The sequence below is a fragment of the Chrysochloris asiatica genome, unplaced genomic scaffold, assembly GCF_000296735.1.
Source record: "Chrysochloris asiatica unplaced genomic scaffold, ChrAsi1.0 scaffold00337, whole genome shotgun sequence".
In the NCBI taxonomy this organism is placed as follows: domain Eukaryota; kingdom Metazoa; phylum Chordata; class Mammalia; order Afrosoricida; family Chrysochloridae; genus Chrysochloris; species Chrysochloris asiatica.
Genome location: NW_006408855.1, coordinates 2,036,695 through 2,061,147, shown reverse-complemented (window position 1 = coordinate 2,061,147; position 24,453 = coordinate 2,036,695). Strand labels below are relative to the sequence as shown.

At 38.4% G+C, this 24,453-nt stretch overlaps 1 protein-coding gene across 1 annotated transcript; it reads left to right on the top strand.

Annotated features, from left to right (window-relative positions):
* DSN1 (DSN1, MIS12 kinetochore complex component) lies at positions 1 to 21,940 on the top strand. Its single transcript, XM_006875732.1, has 9 exons — positions 1 to 34; positions 2,735 to 2,808; positions 4,870 to 4,942; positions 10,985 to 11,072; positions 12,886 to 12,945; positions 13,328 to 13,402; positions 19,859 to 20,006; positions 21,220 to 21,307; positions 21,837 to 21,940. The coding sequence occupies exons 1-9, from the start codon at positions 1 to 3 to the stop codon at positions 21,938 to 21,940; spliced, it is 744 nt and encodes a 247-aa protein (XP_006875794.1).
* The last annotated feature ends 2,513 nt before the right edge of the window (positions 21,941 to 24,453 follow it).

The following is a 24,453-nucleotide window of genomic DNA, read 5'->3' as shown; positions in this document are numbered from 1 at the left end:
ATGACTTCAGTGACTGCATCAGAGACAGTTGAAGGTAAGTTTTGTAGTAGCTTTTGCCTCTTGGGTTCAGGCTTTCTGGCTTTTGGTAGATTTGGAATTGCATTCCTGTGCTTGCAGAGATGCTTCCTCAGTATTTCCACGATATGGGCACCTGTATACCACCTTTTTGCAGATACTTTGTTGTGATGGATTTGATTTTGTATTTTTAACAAGTGCTAGAAGAGGAGCCAGTGATGTCTGTGACTCATGATCGTCAGTTGAAATCAACTCCTAACATTGTGGATGTGTGTGCTAAATCATCAGCCTCCCTGGAGATGACAACACAGAGCATTTCAAAGGAAAGAATTCATCTTGGCTCTAGCCCTGCAAAAGAGGGATATTGTGATCTTAGCCACCAGGAAGGACTTGAGTCCAGGTCCCTTCATTTGCTCTTCCCCAAACAGTCTGTCCATCCTGAAGGCAGGAGGCAATCCTGGCGGCGAGCAAGTATGAAAGGAATGAACCGGCGGAAGTCACTACCTCCTTTTCACCCGGGCATCACAGGTGGGGTGCTATCTACAGAGTAAGACCTTGAAGTTCCAGCTCAGATAAGAGGCAGTGAGGTATGGCTGAAGGAGCATAGGAGACTAGACTTGACTTTGTTACTTATTAGCTACATGACTGAGCAAATTGCTTCTTGTGAACTCATTGGGCCTCAGTTTCCTCATCTGTAAATTGGAGACAATACTAACCATCTTGTGGGGAGTATTCTAAGATTATAAGTACTAATGTAAAACACCTAGTGAGTGTTTTGTGTCATCGCTGTTTAAATCATTTTAGTAGCCCATTGTACTCTATACCATTATAGAAATTGTTATTTATAATTGTCCAACATTCTTCTCTGCTAGGATCAGAGAGAGGCATTAAAGATTCCTTCCTGTGGCTTTCTGCCTCATCCTATGATACCCTGTAGTAGAACTGAAGGTGGTTAGGTTGGTATTTGATTTTAGGCTTTATAACTGAAAATATGTCAGTGGGAAGATACACATAAAAATATCTGGAGTGAAAAAATTTAGGTTTTAGAGATGCTATATTTCAATGTAATTTGTATGAATTTACTGTAGCAACTTAACTGTATATCAGGATCTAACTACATGATACAATGTGAAAAGTCTAGTGCATTTCAGAAAGAACTTACGGTGTGACTTACTTAGCCTCTTTTGCCTTAAGGCCCTCATCTACAAACTGGGAATGGTAATGATACATATCACTCAGGGTTATGTGAGAATTAAATGAATTGATATATAACATAATAATTGGCATAGACTAAAGCCACAAATGTTAGCTATTGTAATATTTTTAAGGTATCACCTCATTTCAGGTGACCAGATGTGTAGAAGTAAGTCTGGAAGAAAACAGTTACTTAGCATGTCAGAAAACGGCTGCCACAGTACCCATGTAGTTTACTCCATAGAAGTGCCGAGGAGACATCAGCAATTCCCTAAGATGACCTCTCCCTCCATTACCATTGTAAAGCATATAGAGTTAGAATTCTGAATAGTGGAAAGTCACAGATGTAGTAAGATTGGTTATTCCTGGCTACCTACAAGGTTTCCTTGGTTATCCTGCTTTTCTTGACTTATAACAATGAGTTAAGGGAGAAGACAAGAATGGTAAAAACAAAGCCAGCTTAGGCTAGAGGGCAAAAAAGTTATCTGTCATAGTCTTAAAGCAAACTCTTTTTGCGATATAATAACTGGAGCTATTTAAATGGAGATGATTTAAAAAAGAAAATTCCTGGAGTTTGAAGATTCAGTGACAATTATGTAAAATGTATATTGGAGACCATCCAATTCAGGCTAATCGCTCACTATGTTACATTAGACAAGTTACCTGTTTACCTATTACCTGGCCATTGTGCCTCAGTTTCATCAGTAAAATGGAATTAAGAGTAATTGCTTCAATGTTTAATGAGATGAGATGTGTGTAAAGCATTTAATAAAATGCCTTTTATACAGCGAACAGTCACAAATCATATCAATACTATTATTAGGTCATTATAGAGAAACAGCTGGTGTGGCCCTGTAGGGTAAGCACTGGACTGCTAACCACAGGTTGGTGGTTCAACTCACCAGCTCCTCCTTGGAAACCCTCTGCAGGGTCGCTATGAGTCAGAGCCATCTCCACAGTACTTGACAACATAGAGAAACAGCATGGTTTTAGGGGGGAAAGTACAGATTTTGGTGACTTTGGGTTTGCATTCAGGCTGCACTAATCCCAGGCTTCAGCTATGTCATTTGCCCTCTGAGCTTCAGTTTCTTCATCTGTAAAATAGCTTAATAATACTTACTCATAGGGTTTATTAAAAGACTCTTAAGTAAGACAGTGTATCTAAAGCACCCAAGTGCCAGTCATAAAAATGCTCAACTGTTCCCATCACCCTCAAATTGGTGAAAGTGAATCATCAAGAAAAAGTCTGTTTTGGGGTTATTTTAAATCTATTTTGTTTAGCAATACAAGATTTTAATGTAATACAATGTTTTTCAAAGTTTGGAGTCTTAGATGGGTGAACTTCATTCCTTGGTGATTCGGAAGGAATTAGATGTAATTATATGAATTCTCCCTTTAACCAGGGAGGGCTACTTGGGCATTTTTGTCTCAAGTTAGACTGCATCAAGAGGGAGGAAGTTTTCTAGTTTTGTCACTTTGCTAAGTGTCTAAGTATCCATCTGGTTAATGTAATATTTTATGTTAGCGCTCAGCAGATCCATCAGTGTCAACTTAGCAGAAAGTAAACGGCTTGGCGTTCTCCTGCTTTCCAGTTTTCAGGTAAGATGCTTGAGACTTGGAAGTGCTTTCTGGGTTTTTTTTTTTTAAGTTTTTATTGTGAATTATGTGATAGTTTACATGGGAGAACACTTTCTTTACATTCATCCTATCATATGGCATTTCATTGCCATAATTACAATCCCATCCATGCATCATCAACCAACCAAAGGGTATACCCTGCAAACCGGAAATGCTTTCTTTTTAAAAAATTTTTTAGGAAACTTGGTGAATTGGGTAAGGGTTTAAAGAACATATCAGTTTTACATTGAAAAATTGGTACATAATGTTTCATCTCATTGATCACAGTCCCCTCAAGATAATGTCAGTTATCCCACTTCCTGTGTTTCCTGTTTCCATCCCTTCTCCTTTCCTAACCCTTCTGAATTTTGAACTTTGTCCTTGGGTGGCTTTTTTATTAAATAAAAATTCATGGTCACAGCCCCAAACAGAAATTGATACCACTGGTAAGATTAAAGATGGTTGTCCTTAAATGGGATTAATTTAAAAGCAAGATTGAATCCCACCAACTGATTTCTATCTGGACTGAGTGCTGTGCTTTAGCGTGCTGGTGCTCTTCTGGTGGTGGCTGCTGCTGACGCTAACTGAGCAGCTCACCGATTCACCAGGCAGAAAATAGTGGGAATTTATAGTGGTGGAAATTAATGTGGACATTTTACATGGTTTATTAGAGTAAGGGAGTTACTTAAAACATGAACAGTCAGGAATAACAGGGTACAGTTTGGGAGGAACATGAAGAGGCACTCAGCAAGGCTTTCCTTGGAAAGGTCCCCAAAGCCGAGAGCATCCTTGCCCCAGGAAGCTTTGTCAAATCTCTGTGTTGTAGGCTTTCATGAGCTAGCTCACACAATCATTGGTTACCAGGATGGCACATAAACTGATGCCCATTCATTAACACAAACTCTCAGATGTGGCCAGTGTAACCCAACTACTCTTAAGTATTGTTTCACAGAGGCTGGGACAAAGGCCATACCACCTGAGGTAAAGAAACTCAATCTCACAGCAGGTCATTTGTATGAATTAAATGATTGCTGTTTTTACCTGAACTAAAAATTTAAATGTATGGTCTGATCAACAAAGAGTTCTTACCTGTCTGTTTATAGGCAGCCCCTGGGTGATGACCAATTTACATACAAACTATAGTTAATGAACCAGCCCCCTGTAAAACCTATTAATATTAAAAATTCAAAGTACATACAGTGGTTCACAACAAATGGATGTTACTTTGCGATGCACACCAAAACATTAGTATGTTATGTTAAAGATGTTTTAGTGTATCCATCAGTTTATTAGGAGCTCTGCTGTGGCGCTGTGGGTTAATGTGCTGGACTGCATGGCTGGTTTGAACTACAAGGTCGGAAGTTCAAACTCACCAGCTGATCTTTTGAAACTTATATAGGGTCGTTAGTGTTTTTTATGTTTTTATTTATAGAAAGGTACAAAGTATACTAAGACAATCGACTAACATTAGATATAAAGCATACCTAATTGTTTTGTCTTAGGTACAAATTCAACTTAGAAACAGATGTAAGAACATAACTCATTCATAGTCCGGGGATTTGCATGTATATGAAAATGCTTATTAGATACAAAAATTAAATCATGTTCAGCTTTGTTGTTGTTGTTAAGTGCCGTCGAGTCAGTATGACCCATAGCGACCCTGTACAGGGTTTCCGAGGCTGTAAATCTTTACGGGAACAGAAAATCTCATCTTTCTCCCGCGGAGCGGCTGGTAGTTTCGAACTGCTGGCCTTAAGGTTCGCAGTCCGATTTGTAACCATTATGCTACCCGAGCTCCTTTACATTGTTGTTAAGTGCTGTCGAGTCCATTGCAACCCATAGCAACCCTGTATAGAGTTTCCAAGGAGCAGCTGATGAGCTTGAACCACCAACCTTGCCGTTCAAATGGCTTTGCAGTCTGGCGCATTAACTCACAGCACCACACCAGGACTTTTAAGCATTACAAAATTACATGAACTTAGAACTGGCCTTAAAATTCTTGATTGTGCTGGAAGTGTTTTTTGTTTGTTTGTTTTTCCTAAGTTCTCTGTTCAGAAACTGGAACCTTTCCTAAAGGACATAGAGGGATTCAGTCTTGAACGTTTCAGAGCCAAAGGTAAGTTTCTCAAGTGGATGAGTGTGATTTGATGGTGGGTGGATCTCTTAAGGAAACTTGCCAGATCCCCATCCTTACTTGTTAAAAGTAAGAATATATGGTATAATTTCAGAAGTAGAAGGATGAAAAGTTTAAACCTCTCCTATCCTTGACCATGCAGTCTTAGTTCTTTTCCCAGGAGGAAATCAAAGCCACCAGTTTCTGTTGTAATGGTGTTGTAGTGCTGTAATGTTCTCTTTCAGAGAGATTGCATTTGCAAATGTTCTTATAATTTTTAAATCAATTGCATGCATGTTTTTTCTGTGTGTTTTAAGTTTTTATTGTGAATTAATTGATAGTTTACATAGGAGAACATCAGTTTTGCACTCATCATTTTACTGCAATGATTACAATCCCCTCTGTGCATCATCATTCAACAGTATTTGCTTCCATTCCCTGTTTTTGGTTTTTTTGGATGGTGGGGTGGGGTGGGGATGTACACAAAAACACTCAGGAATCATTTAAACAACAAAACAGCACATTCTGTTTGCCTCCCTCCTGGCTGCCAGTGCACAACCTTTCTGTTTCCATGAGTCTAGAGTCCTCAGCTGCTCCCTCTCTCCATGCCCATCTCTGCCTCCATCTCTGGTGTCGCTGCCTTTCTGGATAGGGTCCCACATTCCACTCGTGTACTTCTCCCTTGATGCTCCTAGGGTCCTCTGTTTCTGGACTGTAAGATTAACTACTTCCTCCTTTTTGTTACAAAGCTTCTATCTTTACAGTTGTGACAGCCACAATTAGTCTTAATAACAGTCACTCACTATTGAATCATAAGAATCTCATCCCCATCTTTTTTTACCAGACTCATCTAGGCAAGGTGAAAACTATTCAGTGGGGACTCTTACCTTTCCCCACACACTCTTAAACTAAACTCCCTCTTGAAAACTTGTAAGCCAGTCACTTTGTGCCTTTATCGCCCCCTCATTTTAGGTAGCCAGTGTCTAACTTGCCTGTCTCTATCTACCTTGTATACAGAGATAGATAGCATTGTATAGCACTGATACTTGATGTGAAGACTCCTTCCCTTTCAGTTGGTAGTTTGAGCTTCTACATCCATAAGTATAGGTCAAGTTCATCAAATTGTAGCAATTTACCCTCATTTCCTTTGTCAAAACTTGTTTTTTTTATCTTCCTATAGTCAAGTTCTGATCATCAAGCCATTGAGGCTAGGTCAGATAGGTACTATCTGCAAGTTTGGGCTTTCTTGGGCATCTCCCCTCACTTCATATCAGCTGAATGCTTCACTCTCAGCTCTAGTCTTCCGTGGCTTTGTCCTTGTTTGTGGGCTCAGGAGTCCTGAGGTCTTACCATACTTTGTACTTTCTCTTCTTTCTCGCATCTCCAGGTCAACGGGAGTCTGTGGACCATGGTTGAACTCAGCCCATTTTTTCACTTCTGCCTTTCCCCCTCTTCCCTTACCAGTAGACCAACGTGGTCTCCAGCAAGCTAACATGATTTCTCCTGTGTTCCCTTTAAGTTTCAGTCTTGGAGCAGGGTTGGCCCTGAAGAGACTTAATTGCTTGCCTTGATGGCTTCCTGGCAAACCACTTACTTGTTCTTATAGTAGCTAATCAGACTGCTATTTTTGTTTTGGATTTTTCCTGCTGATCTTTCTTTCAAGAAGTATCTTCTGTTGCTCTGGCTAGTCTGCTTGTCCTTTCTAGTGGGAATGTCCCACCTCAGAAGGTTCTGGATAGGACTCAGGATTCCACCTAAGGTCCTATACACTACAAAGGCTCCACAAGAAGCTTATTTCACTGGACAAGTTCTAGAACCCCTTTTAGGTATTCTAATCAGTTATAGGCTGAAGACAGGCTTACAGGCTTTCTCAAATCATGTTTCTATACCTTTCTATACCATTCAAGTGTATAGAAGACACTCTAGACATTCCTTTCTATACCACTCAAGTGTCTGTTTTACAATAGTAGGCAAGGAAAGTCAAGCATCGTAGTATTAGTTCTCCTCTTCAGACTGTGCCGTTTGTTCAAGGTTGAGCATACAACACTATTTATCTCTGTCCCATTTAGCCCAGCATGCAAGTTTGATTTTTTTTAAACATCTAATTTATCTTGGAGATTGTTCCATATTCCATATATAGAACTGCCTAGATACTTACGTTAATGATGATGGGCGCCTTCTAGTTGGTTTCTACTCATAGCGACCCTTTGCACAACAGCATGAAACACTGCCCGGTCCTGCACCATTCTGACAACTGTTATGTTTGAGTTCTTACTGCTGCCACCATGTCTGTCCATCTCGTTGAGAGTTTCCCTCTTTGTCACCGACACTCTACAGTACTAGTCCTCCAGGGACTGGTTCCTTCTGATAGCATGTCCAAAGAACAAGAGGTGAAGTTGTGGCATCCTGGCTTCTAAGGAGCATTTTGATTACTTCTAAACAGATTTGTTTGTTCTTCTGGCAGTCCATGGTATATTCAATGATTCAACATTAGCGCCATAATTCAAATGCATCAATTCTGTGCTATTCCTTATTCACTCCAACTTTCAAAGCATACGAGGCAATTGAAAATGCCATGGCTAGAGTCAGGTCCATCTTAATCCTCCAAGTGCCATTTTTACACTTTTATATCAGATTAATGCAGTATATCAATTCATGACTTTCATGAGCGCTGATTATAGATCCAAGCAAAATGAAGTCTTTTTTCACTTATGTTATTTATTGGTCCAGTTCTGAGGATTTTTGTTTTTATATTGAGGTCCAGTCCATACTGAAAGCTGTAGAGTTTGATCTTCACCAGTAAGTATTTTAAGTCCTCAGATAAGGTGTCATCTACATATCTCAGGTTGTTAATGAGTCTTACTCTAATCCTGATGCCATGTTCTGCTTCTTCTAATAATCCAGCTTCTTGGATTATTTGCTAGCATATAGACTGAATAAGTATGGTGAAAAAAATACAACGCTGACACACACCTTTTTTGATTTTTAAACCACCCAGTATATCCTTACTCTGTTCTAACCACAGCCTCTTCTTGGTCTATGTACAGGTTACTCATGAGAATATTTAAATGTTCCAAAATTCCCATTCTTCACAATGTTATGACTCATTCAGTTGAATGCCTTTGCATAGTGAATGAAACACAAGTAAACATCTTTCTGGTATTATCTGCTTTCTGAAGTCAGCAATGATATCCCTCTTCCATATCCTCTTTTGATTCCAGCTTGAATTTCTCGCATTTCTCTGTTGATGTACTGCTGCAACTGATTTTTAATTATCTTCAGCAAAATTGTACTTCCGTGTGCTATTATATTGTTTGATGATGTCTGCATTCTGTTGATTCACCTTTCCTTGAAATGGGCACAAGTACAGATTTCTTCCAATTGAATGGCTGGGTAGCTGTCTTCCATATTTCTTGACACAAATGAGTGAGTGCCTCCTGTACTGCATCACTTTGTTGAAACATTTCAGTTTGCTTTTCATCAATTCCTGGAGCCTTGTTATTTTGCCAGTGTCTTCATTGCAGCTTGGACTTCTTCCTTCATTACCATCTGTTCTTGATCATGTGCTACCTCTTAAAATGTTTGAGCATTGATCAGTTCTTTTTGTTACAGTGACTATTGTTGTTTTTTTCTCATTTTCTGTACATACTTCCTGTGTCGTTAAATTTTATGCTCATAGAATCATTCAATATTGACGTTAGGCTTGAATTTTCTCTTCAGTTCTTTCAGCTTGAGAAATGCTGAATTTGTTCTTCTCTCATGGTTTTCTAACTCCAGATCTTTTCACAGTTCATTATAATAATATACTTTGCCTTCTTAGCTGCCCTTTGGAACTTTCTGTTCAGCTCTTATTTGCATTAAACAAAACTGATGAAAAAGTGTAAATATCACCGTTTCCTCCAGTTGGTTTAGTTCCTCTACGTTCTTGGTGTGGCACTGTAGGATTAGTATTAGACTGGTAATCACAAGGTCAGTGGGTCAACTCTACCAGTTGCTCTTTAGAAATCCTATTCAGGGTTGCTATGAGTTGGAACCCACTTGACAGCACCTAACAGTAGCAATGCTCAAGAACAAGTTTGAGTCTTTTGACATCCACCTTGGTCTTTTCTTTTTTTCCTGTCTTTTTAATGACCCTTTGTTTTTTTTAACAGAGATTGTTCTTGATGTTATCCCACAAAAACCTCTGGTCTTCAGTCACTAGTGTCTAATGTATCAAGTCTGTTCTTGAGATGGTCTCTAAATTCAGATGAGGCATATATAAGGTCATATTTTGGCTCTCATGAACTTGTTTTAATTTTCTTCAGCTTTAGCCTGAATTTGCATATGAATAATCGTCTGTTCCACAGTCAGCTTCTGGTCTTGTTTTGGCTTCTCCATCATCTCTTTCCATGTCTTACATACCTTCATATGTAGTCAGTTTGATTCCTGTGCGTTTTGTCCAGGTTGCATTTATATTGTTGAAAAAAGGTTGCTGCAGTGAACAAATCATTGGTCGTGCTAAATTCTATTAGGCAATCTCCAGCACCATTTCCATAGTTTCTAACTACTGATCCTTCCTTTTTGTTTCCAACTTTCATATTCCAGTCATCAGTAATATTAATATATCTTGATTACATGTTTGACCAATTTCAGACTGAAGAATTTGGTAGATGATTTCAGTGGTTGGTGTGTAAATTTGAATAATAATAGTCTTATTTACTGGTCTTCCTTTTAGGTGGATGGTCATTATCTTATCATAGTTAGCATTGTACTTAAGATAGATCTTAAAGTGCTCATTTGATGAATATGGCACTGATAATTAATGATATTATCTGATTTCTGCGTTCTCTTGGGTTACCTCTTTGGAATGAGCACAAATAAGAATCTCTTCCGGTCTTTTGGCCAGGTAACTGTCTTTCAGATTTCTTGGCATAGATGAGTACCTCCACTGCAACATCAGTTTGTTGCAAGATTTCAATTTGTATTCCATGAATTCCTGCGGCATATATACAAATAAAAATATGATAAATTCCTGGAATTAGAGCTGTGGGATAAACACTGGACTCACCAGCAGCTCTTGTTCTCTATGGGTTCGAACCAATTCAATGGACCCTAACAGCAGCAAGGTCAATTGAAATTATAGGAATGACCACATTGCTGTCCATAGAGGTTTTATCAAAAGCTTATCTCACCAGCAATATGGGTACGGTTTTAGCCATTCAATATGTGGTATCAGATATTTTGTAGTTTTAACTTATGTTCCTTTTTCTTTTAAAGAGAATAAGTGTTTTACAGTGTTTTTAAGAGCCATATGGACTTCATTTTCTGTGTACTGTCTATTCATAGCCTTTGTTCATTTTTTTAAGTTGTGTGTTTATTGCTCCTGTTTGTAGGAATTTCTGATATATTAAGGAAATTAACTGTGTGTGATAAAAGTTGCAAGTATTCTTACCTAGTTTTCACCTCTCTTGATAGGAGTTACTTCTGCTAACATTGCAGCTACACAACACCTCAGTGTCAGGACTATTGTTACCTATTTAAAAGACCCAGAAAATAATATGATTCAGACTTGCTAGTTGAAATAGCGTCTTTCACAATTGTACCATCATCTACATAGTATATATATGTGTCTAAATTTTCTTGACAGCTAGTTACCATAGCCTTCTCTGTGCATTCTTTACCTGATTGTAATGGTGGACACTTCAGGTCTGTGAAGAAACTGATTTACATCTTACGCCCATGACTTTGCCTTCTACATTTCTCATTACACTCTTGCCTATTGATTGGATTTTGTAAATACGTTCTCCTTTCTAGTGCCATAGGTTCGGATCTCTTAAAAAGAATGAAATGTCAGATTCAGACAGACTTTTTAAAATGGCTTTCTAAACATTAGAAGTGCCATAAAGAGTTGTCTTCCATTTTATCCAACCTACCAAGGAAAAATAAAACCCTTCTGCAGTTAGACCATTTTCTTGGATGAGTGAGGTCCAGAATGTAACAGGTTCATAAGCTGAGGCCATCTAAAGTAAATGATATCTTTATAAAAAGTCATTTTATTTTCCCTAGTATCTTCTCTTTCTGAGGAATTGAAACAGTTTGCAGACAAGCTGGAAAGTGATGGAACTCTACAAAAATGCTTTGAAAAACCAAAAGAGTAAGAGCAATTTCCTTTCTGTTGTAAATTGTAATTGAATTAAGATGTTTCATTATAATTAGACTGCTGTTCTAAAGCCAACATTTCAGCAGTTCATATGTACCAAGCTCTTCTAGCTACTGGCAATATAGTGATAAATAAGTCACAAACAGATCCCCTCTTTTCACAGAGCTTACATTGTATTAGGAGAGACAGTAAGCAAATACGTAGACAATAATGATTTTAGCTAGTGATACTAGTAACTTTAGAGGGTGGTGGACAACTTTAGCTAATGGTTAGGGGAGACCTCTTAATGATTTTACCGTTGTTCTGAGACTGTAAGACCTGAGAGGTAAGAGGAATCAATCCTGGAAAGATGAGGGGAAAAGCATTTGTAAGTTGAAGGTAAGCTCATGTCCTTTGGCTGTTTGGTGAGTAAGAATATTAGCAGTTTAAAAACCTCACTCCCTAACTGGCAGTTTCACCACAGCATCAGGGCTATCATCCCTAAACCTCTTCTTTCAGCCTGTACCAACTCATGTCACTTGAGCTCACATCGTAAACTTGAAGTTTTGACTTCACACAAGTCTACTTTCGCACAGGTTCTTAGATGACATTGCTATTCAGAGAATGAAAAGTATTTTAGCTCAACATAGTATTTCTTTAATGCAGCAGGTTTAGACTACTAGCTGTGACTGAGCCAGAGTTTGGTGTAGGTGTGTTTCACAGATCTCAATAGAAAAGCATGAATGGAAGGTGGTACAAATCATTTGCCTTTGCCAGGTAAGGTTTTGAATATATCTGCCATATTTTGGCATCTTCAGTGCCTGCTTATTTTTCATTAGAATTAATTACCCAACTGAGCTGAACCATTGATGTAAGTAAAATATAATCCTACCCACTGATAGCTTCAGGGAAGATAGATCATTAAAAAGTATTGTTAGACCTTAAAAGATGGGATGAGAGACTTAAAAAAAAATGATATGCACAAAAATATGGTGATTGGGAATCCCAGGTATTTAAAGGTCTGATGATGAGTAGAATGACGGGACAGAAGGGGTAGAGGGTAACAGGAGGAATCAAAGTTAGTGAGATGGGTGGAGCCAGAATACAGAGTGCTTAAGAGCCAGGGTTAAAGACTTCCATCTTTATCCTGTACATGTTGAGTTTCTTTGAGTTGGTTCCAACTGATAGTGACCCTCTATATTGTTTCAAGGAGCAGCTAGTGGGTTTGAACTATTGACCTTTTGTTTAGCAGTCCAGTGGTTATCCTATGTATAGTATAGGCTCAAAGAGTATAGTATAGGCTCAAAGAGTATTTAAGCCAAGAGAAAAAAGTATATAGACGTTAATCTGGCCATGGTGTGAATTAGGTATTGATGGGAGAAATAAAAGATTTAAAGTGACTATTTTGAAAACTATTCCCTTGTGCCAAAGTGAGATAAGCGTTCAGTCGTATGCAATCAGAAGAGCAGCATTTGCTCAAGGATAAAGTTCAGCAGGAAGGAAAGGTTAGAAAATGAGGACAAATGGAAGCAGGAAACACAGGAACTGGGAAGAGTGCTGTTACAATGGTGGGATTACAATCAGTCGGAATATAAAGTATGAATTATTGAATGAAAAACCAATTTGATCTGTAAACTGTAAACTGTAAATCACATAAAAAGTTGTTTGTTTCTTTTTTAAGTAAGATGGAATCCTAGGATCAATGTAGGTTGAAAGATAAATTCTGGTCATTTTTTACTGCTATTAATATTATGTAGGTATCATACTATTAAAAGCAAATGCTTTTGGAAAGATTTATGCGACTCTCATAATCCTGTTTGTATTTCAGAAAAGGAACAGATTTGTCTCTGGAAGCATCAGTGGTTGAGATGAACAAATATATAGCAAAGTAAGTGAAAATGAGAGAATCTAAATTCATTCTCCACCTAAAGAAAATAATTGTACCTGGGGAAAATAAATAGTAAATGTTCCTTCAGAGTTTTGTTTATATCAGTACTAAAAATTATAAGCCTTTTATTGGGATTTTATGAGCTGTTTTGATGGCCAGTTTCATAGACTACAGTTTAGGAAATAAAGATGTTAATTTCATTCTAAAAACTCATGTTTGATTTGACTAAATTACTTTTGTATAATTTGAATAGAGCTTCCCAATCCTTTAATGATCTTTTTATTCACAGCTTATAACTAGAGTATATACCTATCATACTTACTGGTGCCCTGATTGATTCAGCATGAGAACATTGACTGTTCACTTTTTTCTCATCCTGTAGATTTTCTTCAGAGCGTCATACTTGGGATCAGCTGTTGCTGCATTACAAGAAGGAAGCTGAAGAGCTATCATCCAGGTTAGATCTATAAATTGGAAATAAGAAGCTGTCGCTTTACCTTGTGCAATTTGGTTGGAATTTATTTCAGTACTTGTATTACAAACTTGCTCATAGTCTGCTGCAAAAGACCTTCAGAATGTCGGAAAGCAAAGATGCTAACCTTCTGGACTAGGTGCGCCTGACCCAAACTGTGGTACTTTTGTTTGCCTCATATGTGTGTGAAAGCTGGATAATAAATAAGGAAGACTAAAGAAGAATTTATGCTTTTGAATTATGGTGTTGAAGAATATTGACTAGATTATGAACTGCTATTAGAGCAAATAAGTCTGTGTTGGAAGAAGTAGAGCCAGAATGTTCCTTAGAAGCGAGGATGGAGAGACGTCTCATGTACTTTGAGCATCTTATCTGAAGGGGCCAGTCCCTAGAGAAGGACTTTATGTGTTTGGTAAAGTAGTATAGGGTCAACAAAAAAGACGGATTGACAACAGTGGCTGCAACAGTGGACTTGTAATAAAGGATTGGGAGATGATACAGGACCACAGGGTCAGTAGGAGTCAGAATTGACTGAAACTAACAACAGTACAAATTCAATGCTGAATCCATTTTCATAGGCCAGCCTAATTCTTATTAAGCGTCTATGACATGTATATTAGCATTCTGACTATAAGTGGTTTTACTGAACAAGTCTGAGAGCAGAATCTTTTTCTTTGCTGCTGTTTAAAATCCTCTAGCTGGCAACCTGGGGCAAGACCAAGAACAGTAGTTACAGGACATTAGTAAGCATTTGGCTTTAAAACTGCTGGTGTAGAAGGGATCAAAGATTTGAAAGAGGCAATAAATATGATAAATGGAGAAAAGACTTCATTTTGCTTGGATTCACCATTAGCACTCATGGGAGCAGCAGTCAATAAATCAAAGACGCACATTGAGGTGCATTGCATGCTGAAGTCTGTAGTATTTAATCTTCATCAGTAAGTATTTAAGTCAGCTTTGCTTTCAGCAACCATGATTGTATCATCTGCATATTTTAGGTTGTTAATAATAAGTTTTCTTGCAATCCTAATGCCATGTTAGTCATATAATCCAGCTTCTCAGATTATTAGGTCAACATACAGGTTGAATAAGTATGGGGAAAGGTTACAACTCTGGCATACACTTCCTGATTTTTAATTATTCCCTAGTTCCAAAGTAAGATAAGCTGTCAACCATTTGAAATCAAGGGACCAGCATTGCAGCAACATGCAAGCCACCACAGTATGACAGATTGACAGATGAGTGGTGGTTGTGTGCCATGGAGTCGGTTACGACTCATAGTGTCCCTGAATAGGATTTCTGAGGCTGTAAATCTGTACGGGAGCAGTAAGCCTCCTTTTTCTCCCTCAGAACGCTGATAGTTTGAAACTGCTGACCTTGAGATTAGCAGTCTGACTCGTAACCACTATGACATCTGGTAGGTTTGATAATTTGTTGAAACGACCAAAAACAACTTGCAGACTATAATCACAATTATATGGTGTATTAGAGAAATAACAGGTTACAGCTTGGAATCAGAATCAACTTGGAAGCAATAGGAACAACTTGAGACAGTCAGTCAGAACAGCTTCCAACAAGAAAGCTTTCAGCTACTTCCCAGCTGTTTCCACAGGCAGGCCATGTTTGCAGTCTGGGCCACCCCCCACTCTAGCACCCCCAGACTTGGCCTCTGCTGCTGACCCCTACTTGGCCAAGTGTTACAACTGTTTTCTATTAAATATCCAGAGTCACCTACCACTGCCAGCAATCTTCCTGCCTAAAGGTGCTCAAGCTCTATATTCCATGGGCTAAGAAGCTCACCACAGCCATATTGCACCAACTCATAGCAACCTCATGTGACAGAGACCTGTCCCCATAGGGTCTTTGAGGCTGTAATCTTTACGGAGCAGATCACCAGGCCTTACTCCTGCAGAGCTGATACTGTCGAGTCGGTTCTGACTTATAGCAACCCTATATAGGGTTTCCGAGGAGCAGCTGGTAGATTTGAACTGCCAACCTTGTGGTTCGCAGTCTAGTGCTGATCCAGCAATGTTGCTGGGTGGCTTTAAATTGCAGACCTTTGGGCTGACAGTTGTGCCACCAGGGCTCCTTGAAATACGACATAAACAGCCATCAAGTAGAGCCATAGATCTCAAACTTGTGCTGCATGAAACAACCTGGAGGATGCCGGCACACACAATAGGACTCCACTTTCCATTAGATATGGCTAAGGAGCTCTGGTAGCATAGTGGTTACGAATCGGACTGTGACCTGCAAGGTCAGCAGTTCAAAACTACCAGCTGTTCTGCGGGAGAAAGATGAGGCTTTCTACTCCCGTCAAGATTTACAGCCTCGGGAAACCCTGTACAGGGTCACTATGAGTTGGAACCGACTCCACGGCACATCATAACAACAATCAGTTCTAGTTGCTGCTGTCTTCTGTCTGTTGCCATAGTGCTGTCTCCAGTTTTACAGCTCTTGGTGTCCTGGGCATCAGAGGTTCTCAGCACAGGGACCCTGGCTCCAAAAGACAGACTCCTCTTCCAAGTCTTTCTCATTTTCTTAAAAAATTTTATTATCATGAGTATTTTATTACACAGTAATTATATTTTATTACCAAGTAAGTTAACACATTACCTTCGAGTTCATTCTCCTCATAGCAACCCTATAGAACAGAAGAGGACTGCTCCATAGGATTTTTGTTGCTGTAAATCTTTACAGAAACAGACTACCACATCATTCTCCTACAGAGCAGCTGGTAGGTTTGAACCACCATTTAGTTAGCAGCTGAGCACTTTAACCATTGTGTCATCAGGGCTTCCAATATACCCCAAATTAGGTTCCCATTTTTAAATTACTTTTGCTCCTGCAAAAGGCATAAAGACTCAGAAAACCTATACAGAGTCCCTATGTGTTGAAACTGATTCCACGGCACTTAACAACACAAATTGCTCATTGACGTTGGTTATATTTTACATGTCAGCGTTCTCATTAATTCCATTCTGGATGTTTAGCTTCTACTAATCTGGTTTTCTTGTTCTTTCATCATTGCTTTTGAGTAATTGTTGACCGTTTCCTTACTCTTTCATACTTAAGATTCATAGCCTCAGAAACCCTATACAGAGTTGCTATGACTTGGAATCCTCTCAGTGGCACTTAACAATAACAGTGGCCTTATATATATGATTTTTGTGTGTGTGCAGTACTTGGTGGTACTATTTATTTTATGAGTCAATTTGTTATCTAGCTAAAAGTTAACTTCAGGGTAGCTTTGGCCCAAAGTTCATGGAGTACCTCAGGACCATACTCTTGAGTCCCCTAGTCACACCTGATCCAGTTAAGTCTAGATTTAGAATTTGAGTTCTGTTTCACATTTTCTCCCCTTTTACCAAGATCCATCTATTGTGGCCTTCTTCAGAATGGCTGAGAGATAATACCTTCACATTTGGATATTTTGTTTAATAAAGACCTACTTCTATGGTTTTGTAACAGTACTTTTTTTTTTTTTTACTTATCCTCATATAAGTCTGTCAAATTTTATTATTTCTTTTTGTCATAAAAATATAACAAAAACTTGCCATTCTGACCTTTTTTACAGTACAAGCCGTTGACATTAGTCACATTCATTCTCTATGTTGTGCAGCCATTGACACTCATCACCTTAACAAAGACTCGGGACCCCTCTCTCCCTCCTACTCATCCCTGCTAACCACTAATAAACTGATGTCTATGCATTTGCCTATTCTAGATTTTTTATATAACTGAGATCATAAAATATTTGTCTGCCTTTTTTCAGCATTTTCAGAGTATATCCATGTCTTTGGTGTATCAGAACTTTATTTCTCTTTATGGTTGGATAATACTCAGTTGTGCATGAATATAGACCACATTTTGTTTATCCATTCATCTGTTGATGGACATGTGGCTTGCTTTTGTGTTTTGCCTATAGTGAGTCAAGCTGCAATGAACATTGGTATGCTAGTATCTGTTTATGTTCATGTTTTGAAATCTCAGGTATATACCTAGGAATAGGATTGCTTGGTCATATAATAATTCTTTATGCAACCTTTAATTTGTTTAATGTTTGCTTGTGGTTTATTGACTATGCAAAGTGTTTCAACTGTGTGGAACATGACAAGCTATGGATAACACTGCGAAGAATGGGTATTCCAGAACATTTGATTATGCTCATGAGGAACCTGTACATAGACCAAGAGGCAGTCATTCTAACAGAGCGAGATGACACTGAGTGGTTTAAAATCATGAAAGTTGTGTACCAGGGCTGTAGTCTTTTTTTGTGTGTGTGTGTATATGAATTATGTGATAGTTTACATGGGAGAACACCAGCTTTACATTCATCCTATTGTATTTTGTTTCATTGCAGTGATTACAATACCATGTTTATGCAATCTTCTGAGGAAATAAAAAATGTTTTCCGTAGCAGTGGCATCATTTTATAATCCTACCAACAATGGATGAGAGTTCCAATTTCTCCACATGATTGCCAGCTCTTTTTTTTTTTTCTTCTTATAATCACCATCTTAGTATGAAGTGGTATCTCTTAGTGGTTTTGATTTGTGTTTTAAATGACTTTGAGCATTTTATCATGCCCTTGCTAGCTATTGGTTTATTTTTGGTGAAATCTATTCAAGTCCTTTGTCATTGTTCTGAATAGGTTGTTTGTCTTTTTGTTGAATTGTAGGAGTTCTTTATATTCTTTAGATATTAAACCCTTATCAGATATGCATGCATGGTTTCCATAGTGTCTCCCATTCTATAGGTTGTCACTTCACTTTGTTGATAATGTCCTTTGATGCACAGAAACTTTTCATTTTCTGTAGTCCAATGTACCTACTTTGTCTTTTGTAACTTGTTCCTTTGGTTGCTTACCCAGTGTTGATTTAACATACTGAGTTATTATCTGAAAGGTTGGAGGTTCAAGTTCACCTAAAGGCACCTTGTAAGAAAGCCTGGCAGTGTACTTCCCAAAAGTCTGCAATAGAAGCACAGTTCTACTTTGAAACAAATGGGGTTAGTGTGAGTCAGAATATTTTGTTACTTTTTGTAAGTGGTATGAGGTAAGGGTCTTAACTATTGTTTTGCTTATGGAATTTTAGTTGTTCCAGCACCACTTATTGAAAAGACTTATCTTGCCCTGTGAATGGACCTATCACCCTTGTCGAAAATCAGCTGACCATAGATGCATGGGTTATTTCTTGGCACACTATTCTATTCCATTGGTATAAATGAAACAAAACCAATGTCCTCAGATCAGACAGCGTCATTTTTCTCCCTTGGGGCAATTGTTGGATTTGAAACACCAACCTTTTGGTTAGCAGTCCAATGTCTAATCCACAGTGCCACTAGAGCTCCTTTTTCCATTGATCTGTATGTCTCTAACTGTACTAATACCAGACATTATTGTAGCATTGTACTTCATTTTGAGTCATGAAGTATGAGTCCTCTTACTTTGTTCTTTTTCAAGATTACTTTGACTTTTCGGGACCACTTGCAATTCTATATACATTTGAGGACTAGGGTTTCCATTTTTGCAAAGAAGGCTATTGGAATTTTGATAGGAATTGGATTGCATCAAATATGTAGATTGGGGTAGTATTGACATCTCAACATTAAGTCTCACAGTTGTATTAACACAATGCCTTTTCATTTATTTAGGTCTTTAAATTTCTTTCAGCAGTGTTTTATGGTTTTAGTATTCAAGTCTTTTGCCTCCCTTGTTAAATTTATTCCTAGATATTTTATTCTTTTAGATTCTGTTATAAATGGGACTCTTTTCTTAGTTTCCTTTTGAGATTGCTCATTGCTGGTGTATAGAAACCCAGCTGAGTTTTGCATGTTGATGTCCTATTCTGCAGCTTCACTGAATTCATTTATTAGCTCTAGTAGCTTTCTTGTGAGTTTTTTGGACTATTCTTTATATAGCATCATGTCAAATTTGTGAAAAGGGATAGTTTTACTTCTTCCCCAGTTTGGATATCTTTTGTTTCTTTTTCTTCTAAGTTGGCTGGCTAGGACTTCCGGTACAATAGTTAATAGTTCTGGTGAGAGTAGGCTTCCTTGTCTTAGGGAGAAAGCCCTTAATCTTTCACCATTGAATATGGTGTTAGCCAGTTTTACTGGTTTTTGTTTAAAGATTATAGACACTGACTTCAAGATACCAAGCCCTGGCTTCCTTTTACTCCTAACAGTCCATTTTGTCATCTAGCCTGAATATCTACTGACCAGGATTTCCTTGGGTCCAGTGGTATAAAACATTAATACTGGATAATCATTTCAGAAACACTTGTTAATAAGAGAACCTATATCTGTACCTGTTGTAGAATGAAAGAATATGGATTCAAGTTAATAAAATCATGAGAGGTTTTGGCTAAGGTAGTCTTTGGTCTGCTTTTCCAAAAAATGAGTATAAATTTCTTGATAGCTCTTTGTTGTATTTTTTAGAAAGTCAACTGAAAGCAAAGTTACTGAAGTAGAAGTGGAACCTACAGCATATCTTGGGTCTTCTCAGAATAAAGTTCTGAATACAAAACCCAACTATCAGAAAATATTACAGAACCAAGGCAAGGTCTTAGATTGCATGGAGTTGGTGGTGAGTTGGCTTATGCTTATTTGTTTATTTCGCTTTGCTGCCTTGTCATCCTTGAAAATTTAAAGGACCTGGAGAATTACGTGTGAGAAGGTAACTATATTGAACTTCACCTGGGGAAATCTGAAGACAATAAAAAGTACAAGTAAACATGGTAGTAAATGCTAATAAAGCAAGGGACAGAGAGAGTACACATAGGGCGTCAGGTTACTATTTTATATAGACTGATTATTGAAGGCCTCTCTAAGGTGACATTTAGCAGAGACTTGGAAGAAATGTGGGGGTAAGCCAAGGAAATTTGGGGGAATAGCATTGGAGTCCTGGTGTGGCACTGTAGAATAAGCACCGGACTGCTAACTGCAAGGTTGGCAGTTCAAACCCACTAGCCATTCCTTGTAAACCCTATACAGCATCGCTGTAAGTCAGAACCAACTTGGCAACACTTAAGAAGAAAAACCAGATAACACTTGAAATAGACTAACTCAAAGAGAGTTTATTTATAAGGGACAAAATAATAAGGATGTGTCCTGTGTTACACCAGTGTTAAGTTCTTAGTAACTGAAAGGTTGGTGATCAAATCTGCCCACAGGCACCTCAAAGATATGCCTGCTTTTCTGCTTCTGAAATTGCGCAGTCATGAAACCCCAACGCATTACACTTATACTCCATGTGGGGTCACTGTGAGTTAAAACCAACTCTACGATAACTTTTTTTTTTTTAATGTATAAATGTGTGGGTGTTGTGAAACCGTAAAATTTGTGAAGTAATTTGCAGTTTAGAGGCAGCTGAGCTATTCCTGCCTCTAGACCCAAAGAAACAACACAAAGAGCAATGACTGTGGCACCTGGAAAGAAAATCACATGGTTTGCTTCTTTGAGAGAGTCATGACCTCCAACTGGGGGGCATAGCCAATTCAAGATGACACTTCTAGAAGCAGTCCTGGGTAATAAATTCCCTGACCTTGTTCAGCTCCTTCCCATTTGGGCTTCTTGACAAAACCCAACCAGAAGTAAGAGGACATGAGGTCCTGTTCTTAGAGGTCATGTGGATGTGGGTATAGATCTGGAGATGGAGAAGAGTGGAGTGTGGATTTGGAGGAGCCAACAATTCAAAAGAACAGCAGACACAAAGCTCTTGGGACAGGAGCCTACCTTGTATGTGTGAAGATCATCAAAAAAAGCCAATGGCCCCTTGTAGCTCACAGCTGTGTTTGCAGATGGATGAACTGCAAGGATCAGTGAAGCAGCTGAGTACCTTTATGGATGACAGCACCCAGTGTCTTGGGAAGGTGTCAGCACAGCTTGGTAAGCATACCTCTTGAGGGAATGTTAAGCATAGCGCTGTTGCATCTAGTAGCCAGCCCTTCAGACATAAACTGACCTTGAAAGCATATGGTCCCAGGGGGTAACAATTTCCTTACCTTCCCCCACTCTCACTAGTATGTTGTAGGTACTTAGAGAGGTACACTGGGCTGAGAATTAAATTCTTGAACCTGTTACTGTTCTGGTCAATCCCAATTTAAGAAACACCCGTTGCCTTTTTCTTCCTTATTCTTTTAAGGATCAACTCAAGATGACATTGCTTCTTTGTAGCTCTTCCTGATTTCATGCAGTCCTAAATTAATTTGCTTTGTACACCTTAATTTTCTTATTTGAACAGTCTATTTATTATACTCGTCATTATGACTGGCTTTGCTACCAAGCAGCCATCTCCTTGAGGACAGAGAGTCTGATTTGCCATTGTAGGGCACTTAAGTGTCTGACACAGAAAGTTTTCAGTAAATATTACATGAATTCAACTGAAATTTTATTTTTTGGCTTTCTCCCTCTGAAGGTAAGAGAAGCGTGCAACAATTACATCCCTCACCAGCTCGAAAACTGCTGAAGCTTCAGCTACGAAATCATCGTATCACACATTGCCCTGGATCTTGCCAGTGACAGTGCAGCTTTTCTGCCACAAGGCACTCAAGATGCGAGGACTGGGGAGTGTCCAGCATGTGGTGACTGCTGTGCAGCCTGAGCTGATGATCTCTGGCTCACAGTGTGGCAACTCTTTTGCCTTTGAAGGTGACTGTAAAGCATTTTGATTTTTTTTTTTATGAGTGCCAGAATTGATGCATTCAAAAGAGCATTGTTACCTTCAAAGGTAGTTTCCATGGAATTCTAGAAACTCTCTCCATTGATGTGGATAATGCTTCAAACATATTTTTTTTAGAATGACCTTCAGAACCAGTAACCCATTCTTTTGAATAGCTCTCGAATATCCCTCATAAACCAAAATTTTTAATCTCTGAAGACGTTTCACAGTTTCTGAAACAGTCCATTCATTCGAGACTAAATCCCGGGAAACCTTTTGGAGCCAAATTGGGTTTATCATATCATGAGACTGCTTTTCTAGTGTAGCTCTGATGATTTTAAGTAGAAGAGTCTTGAGTGTTGTTTGCATCATTGGAATATGTGTATCACTTCACAGGGTGTCCAAATGGGAAGAAACCCCCCTCATTCTGTATGTCGTGTCTTTTGTTTTTAAAGTGTGCTTTTGTTTTTAAATTTGCATATAATTAAAAAGATTGCTGTTTTCTTTGTGAATATTTTGAGTATATTAAAAAGTAAGAGTTGAAAAAAAAAAAGAGTTGAGCAAAAATTAAAATTCTCTGTGAAGATGCTGAAGTAATCATTAGTGTGGAGACAGACTTCATTTAAAAATCCCAACTAATTTACTATTAATGCTTCTGATTCTGTGATCCCTCTAGTGGAACAAAATTTGTCTCATATAACACTTAGTCATAATCTTACGTCTTAAACCAAGCCCCATGCACCAGGTTGTGAATAACGTCCATTTTTTCCCTTTCAATTTAATTTTGTTGTTGAAAATATATACCACAAAACATACACCAATTCAACAGTTTCTACCTATAGAATTTAGTGGCATCGATCGATTAAACTCTTGAAGTTGTGCAACTGTTATCCTCCATTTTTGCATTATTCCTCCCTCATTAACATCAACTCAATGCTTTCTAAGGTTCTTACGTAATGTTTTAGGTGCTTTGGTTACTTTGATCCCATATAAATAGTTTTTAAAAGAGTCTAATGCTCATTGCAGACTTACTGATTAAATCAGCCTAACTATTGTTTGGTTTCAAGAAGACTTCAGGGGATATTTTTGGCTTAAGATTTAAAGAATATCTCAGGATAATCGTTTCAGGTGTCAAGAAACTCTGAAACTTGCTCTACAATGTAGAGATGCTAAAGCAAATGGAAGAAATGAGGAGGTCCAAGAGCTGAACAGAAAATTTCAAAGGTCAGTTTGAGAAGACAGAGTCAAATATTACAATGAAATGTGCAAAGATCTGGAGATAGAAAACCAAAAGGGAAGAACACGCTCAGCATTTCTCAAGCTGAGGGAACTGAAGAAAAAAATTCAAGGCTCGACTTTGGCTATTGATGGAATCTCTGGGCACATTATTGAATGATGCAGAAAGCATCAAAAGAAGATGGAAAGAATACAGTCACTGTACCAAAAGGAAATGGTTGATGCTCAACCATTTCAAGAGGTATAGCATGTGATCAAGAGCCAGTGATACTGAAGAAAGAAGTCCAAGGAGCATTGAAGGAATTGGCAAAGTACAAGGCACCAGGAATTGATGCAATAAAAATTGATATCTTTCAAGAAAGTGAGGCAGCACAGGAGGCACTCACCTATGCCAAGAAATTTGGAAGACAATTATATGGCCAACTGATTGGAAAAGTATATTTGTGCTCATTCCAAAGAGAGTTGACTCAACAGAATGCGGAAATCATTGGACAATATCTTTGATATACCACGCAAATAAAGTTCTACTAAAGGTAATACAGAAACGGCTGCAAGTATATATTGACAGAGAACTTCCAGAGGTTCAAGCTGAATTCATAAGAGGGTGTGGAACAAGGGATATCATTGCTGATGTTAGATGTATCTTGGCAGGAAGCAGAGAATACCAGAAAGATGTTTACTTGTGCTTTATTGACTACGTAAAGGCCTTCAATTGTGTGGATCATGACAAGCTATGGACAACATTGTTAAGTATGAGTATTCCAGAACACTTAATTGTGCTCATGAGGCACCTGTACGTAGACCGAGAGGCAGTTGTTTGAACACAACATGGGAACACTGAATGGTTTAGAATTAGGTGTGTAACAACAGGTTGTATTCTTTCACCATGCTTATTCAGCCTGTATGCTCAGCAAAATAATCAGAGAAGCTGAGTTATACGAAGAAAAACATGGCATCGGGATTGGAGGAAGACTCTTAACAACCTGTAATATGCAGATGTACATACAGCCTTGCTTGCTGAGGTGAAGAGGACTTAAAATACTGATGAAGATCAAAGCCCATAGCCTTTGGGATGGATTGCATCTCAATGTAAAGAAAACAAAAATCCTCACCACTGGACCAATAAACAACATTCTTA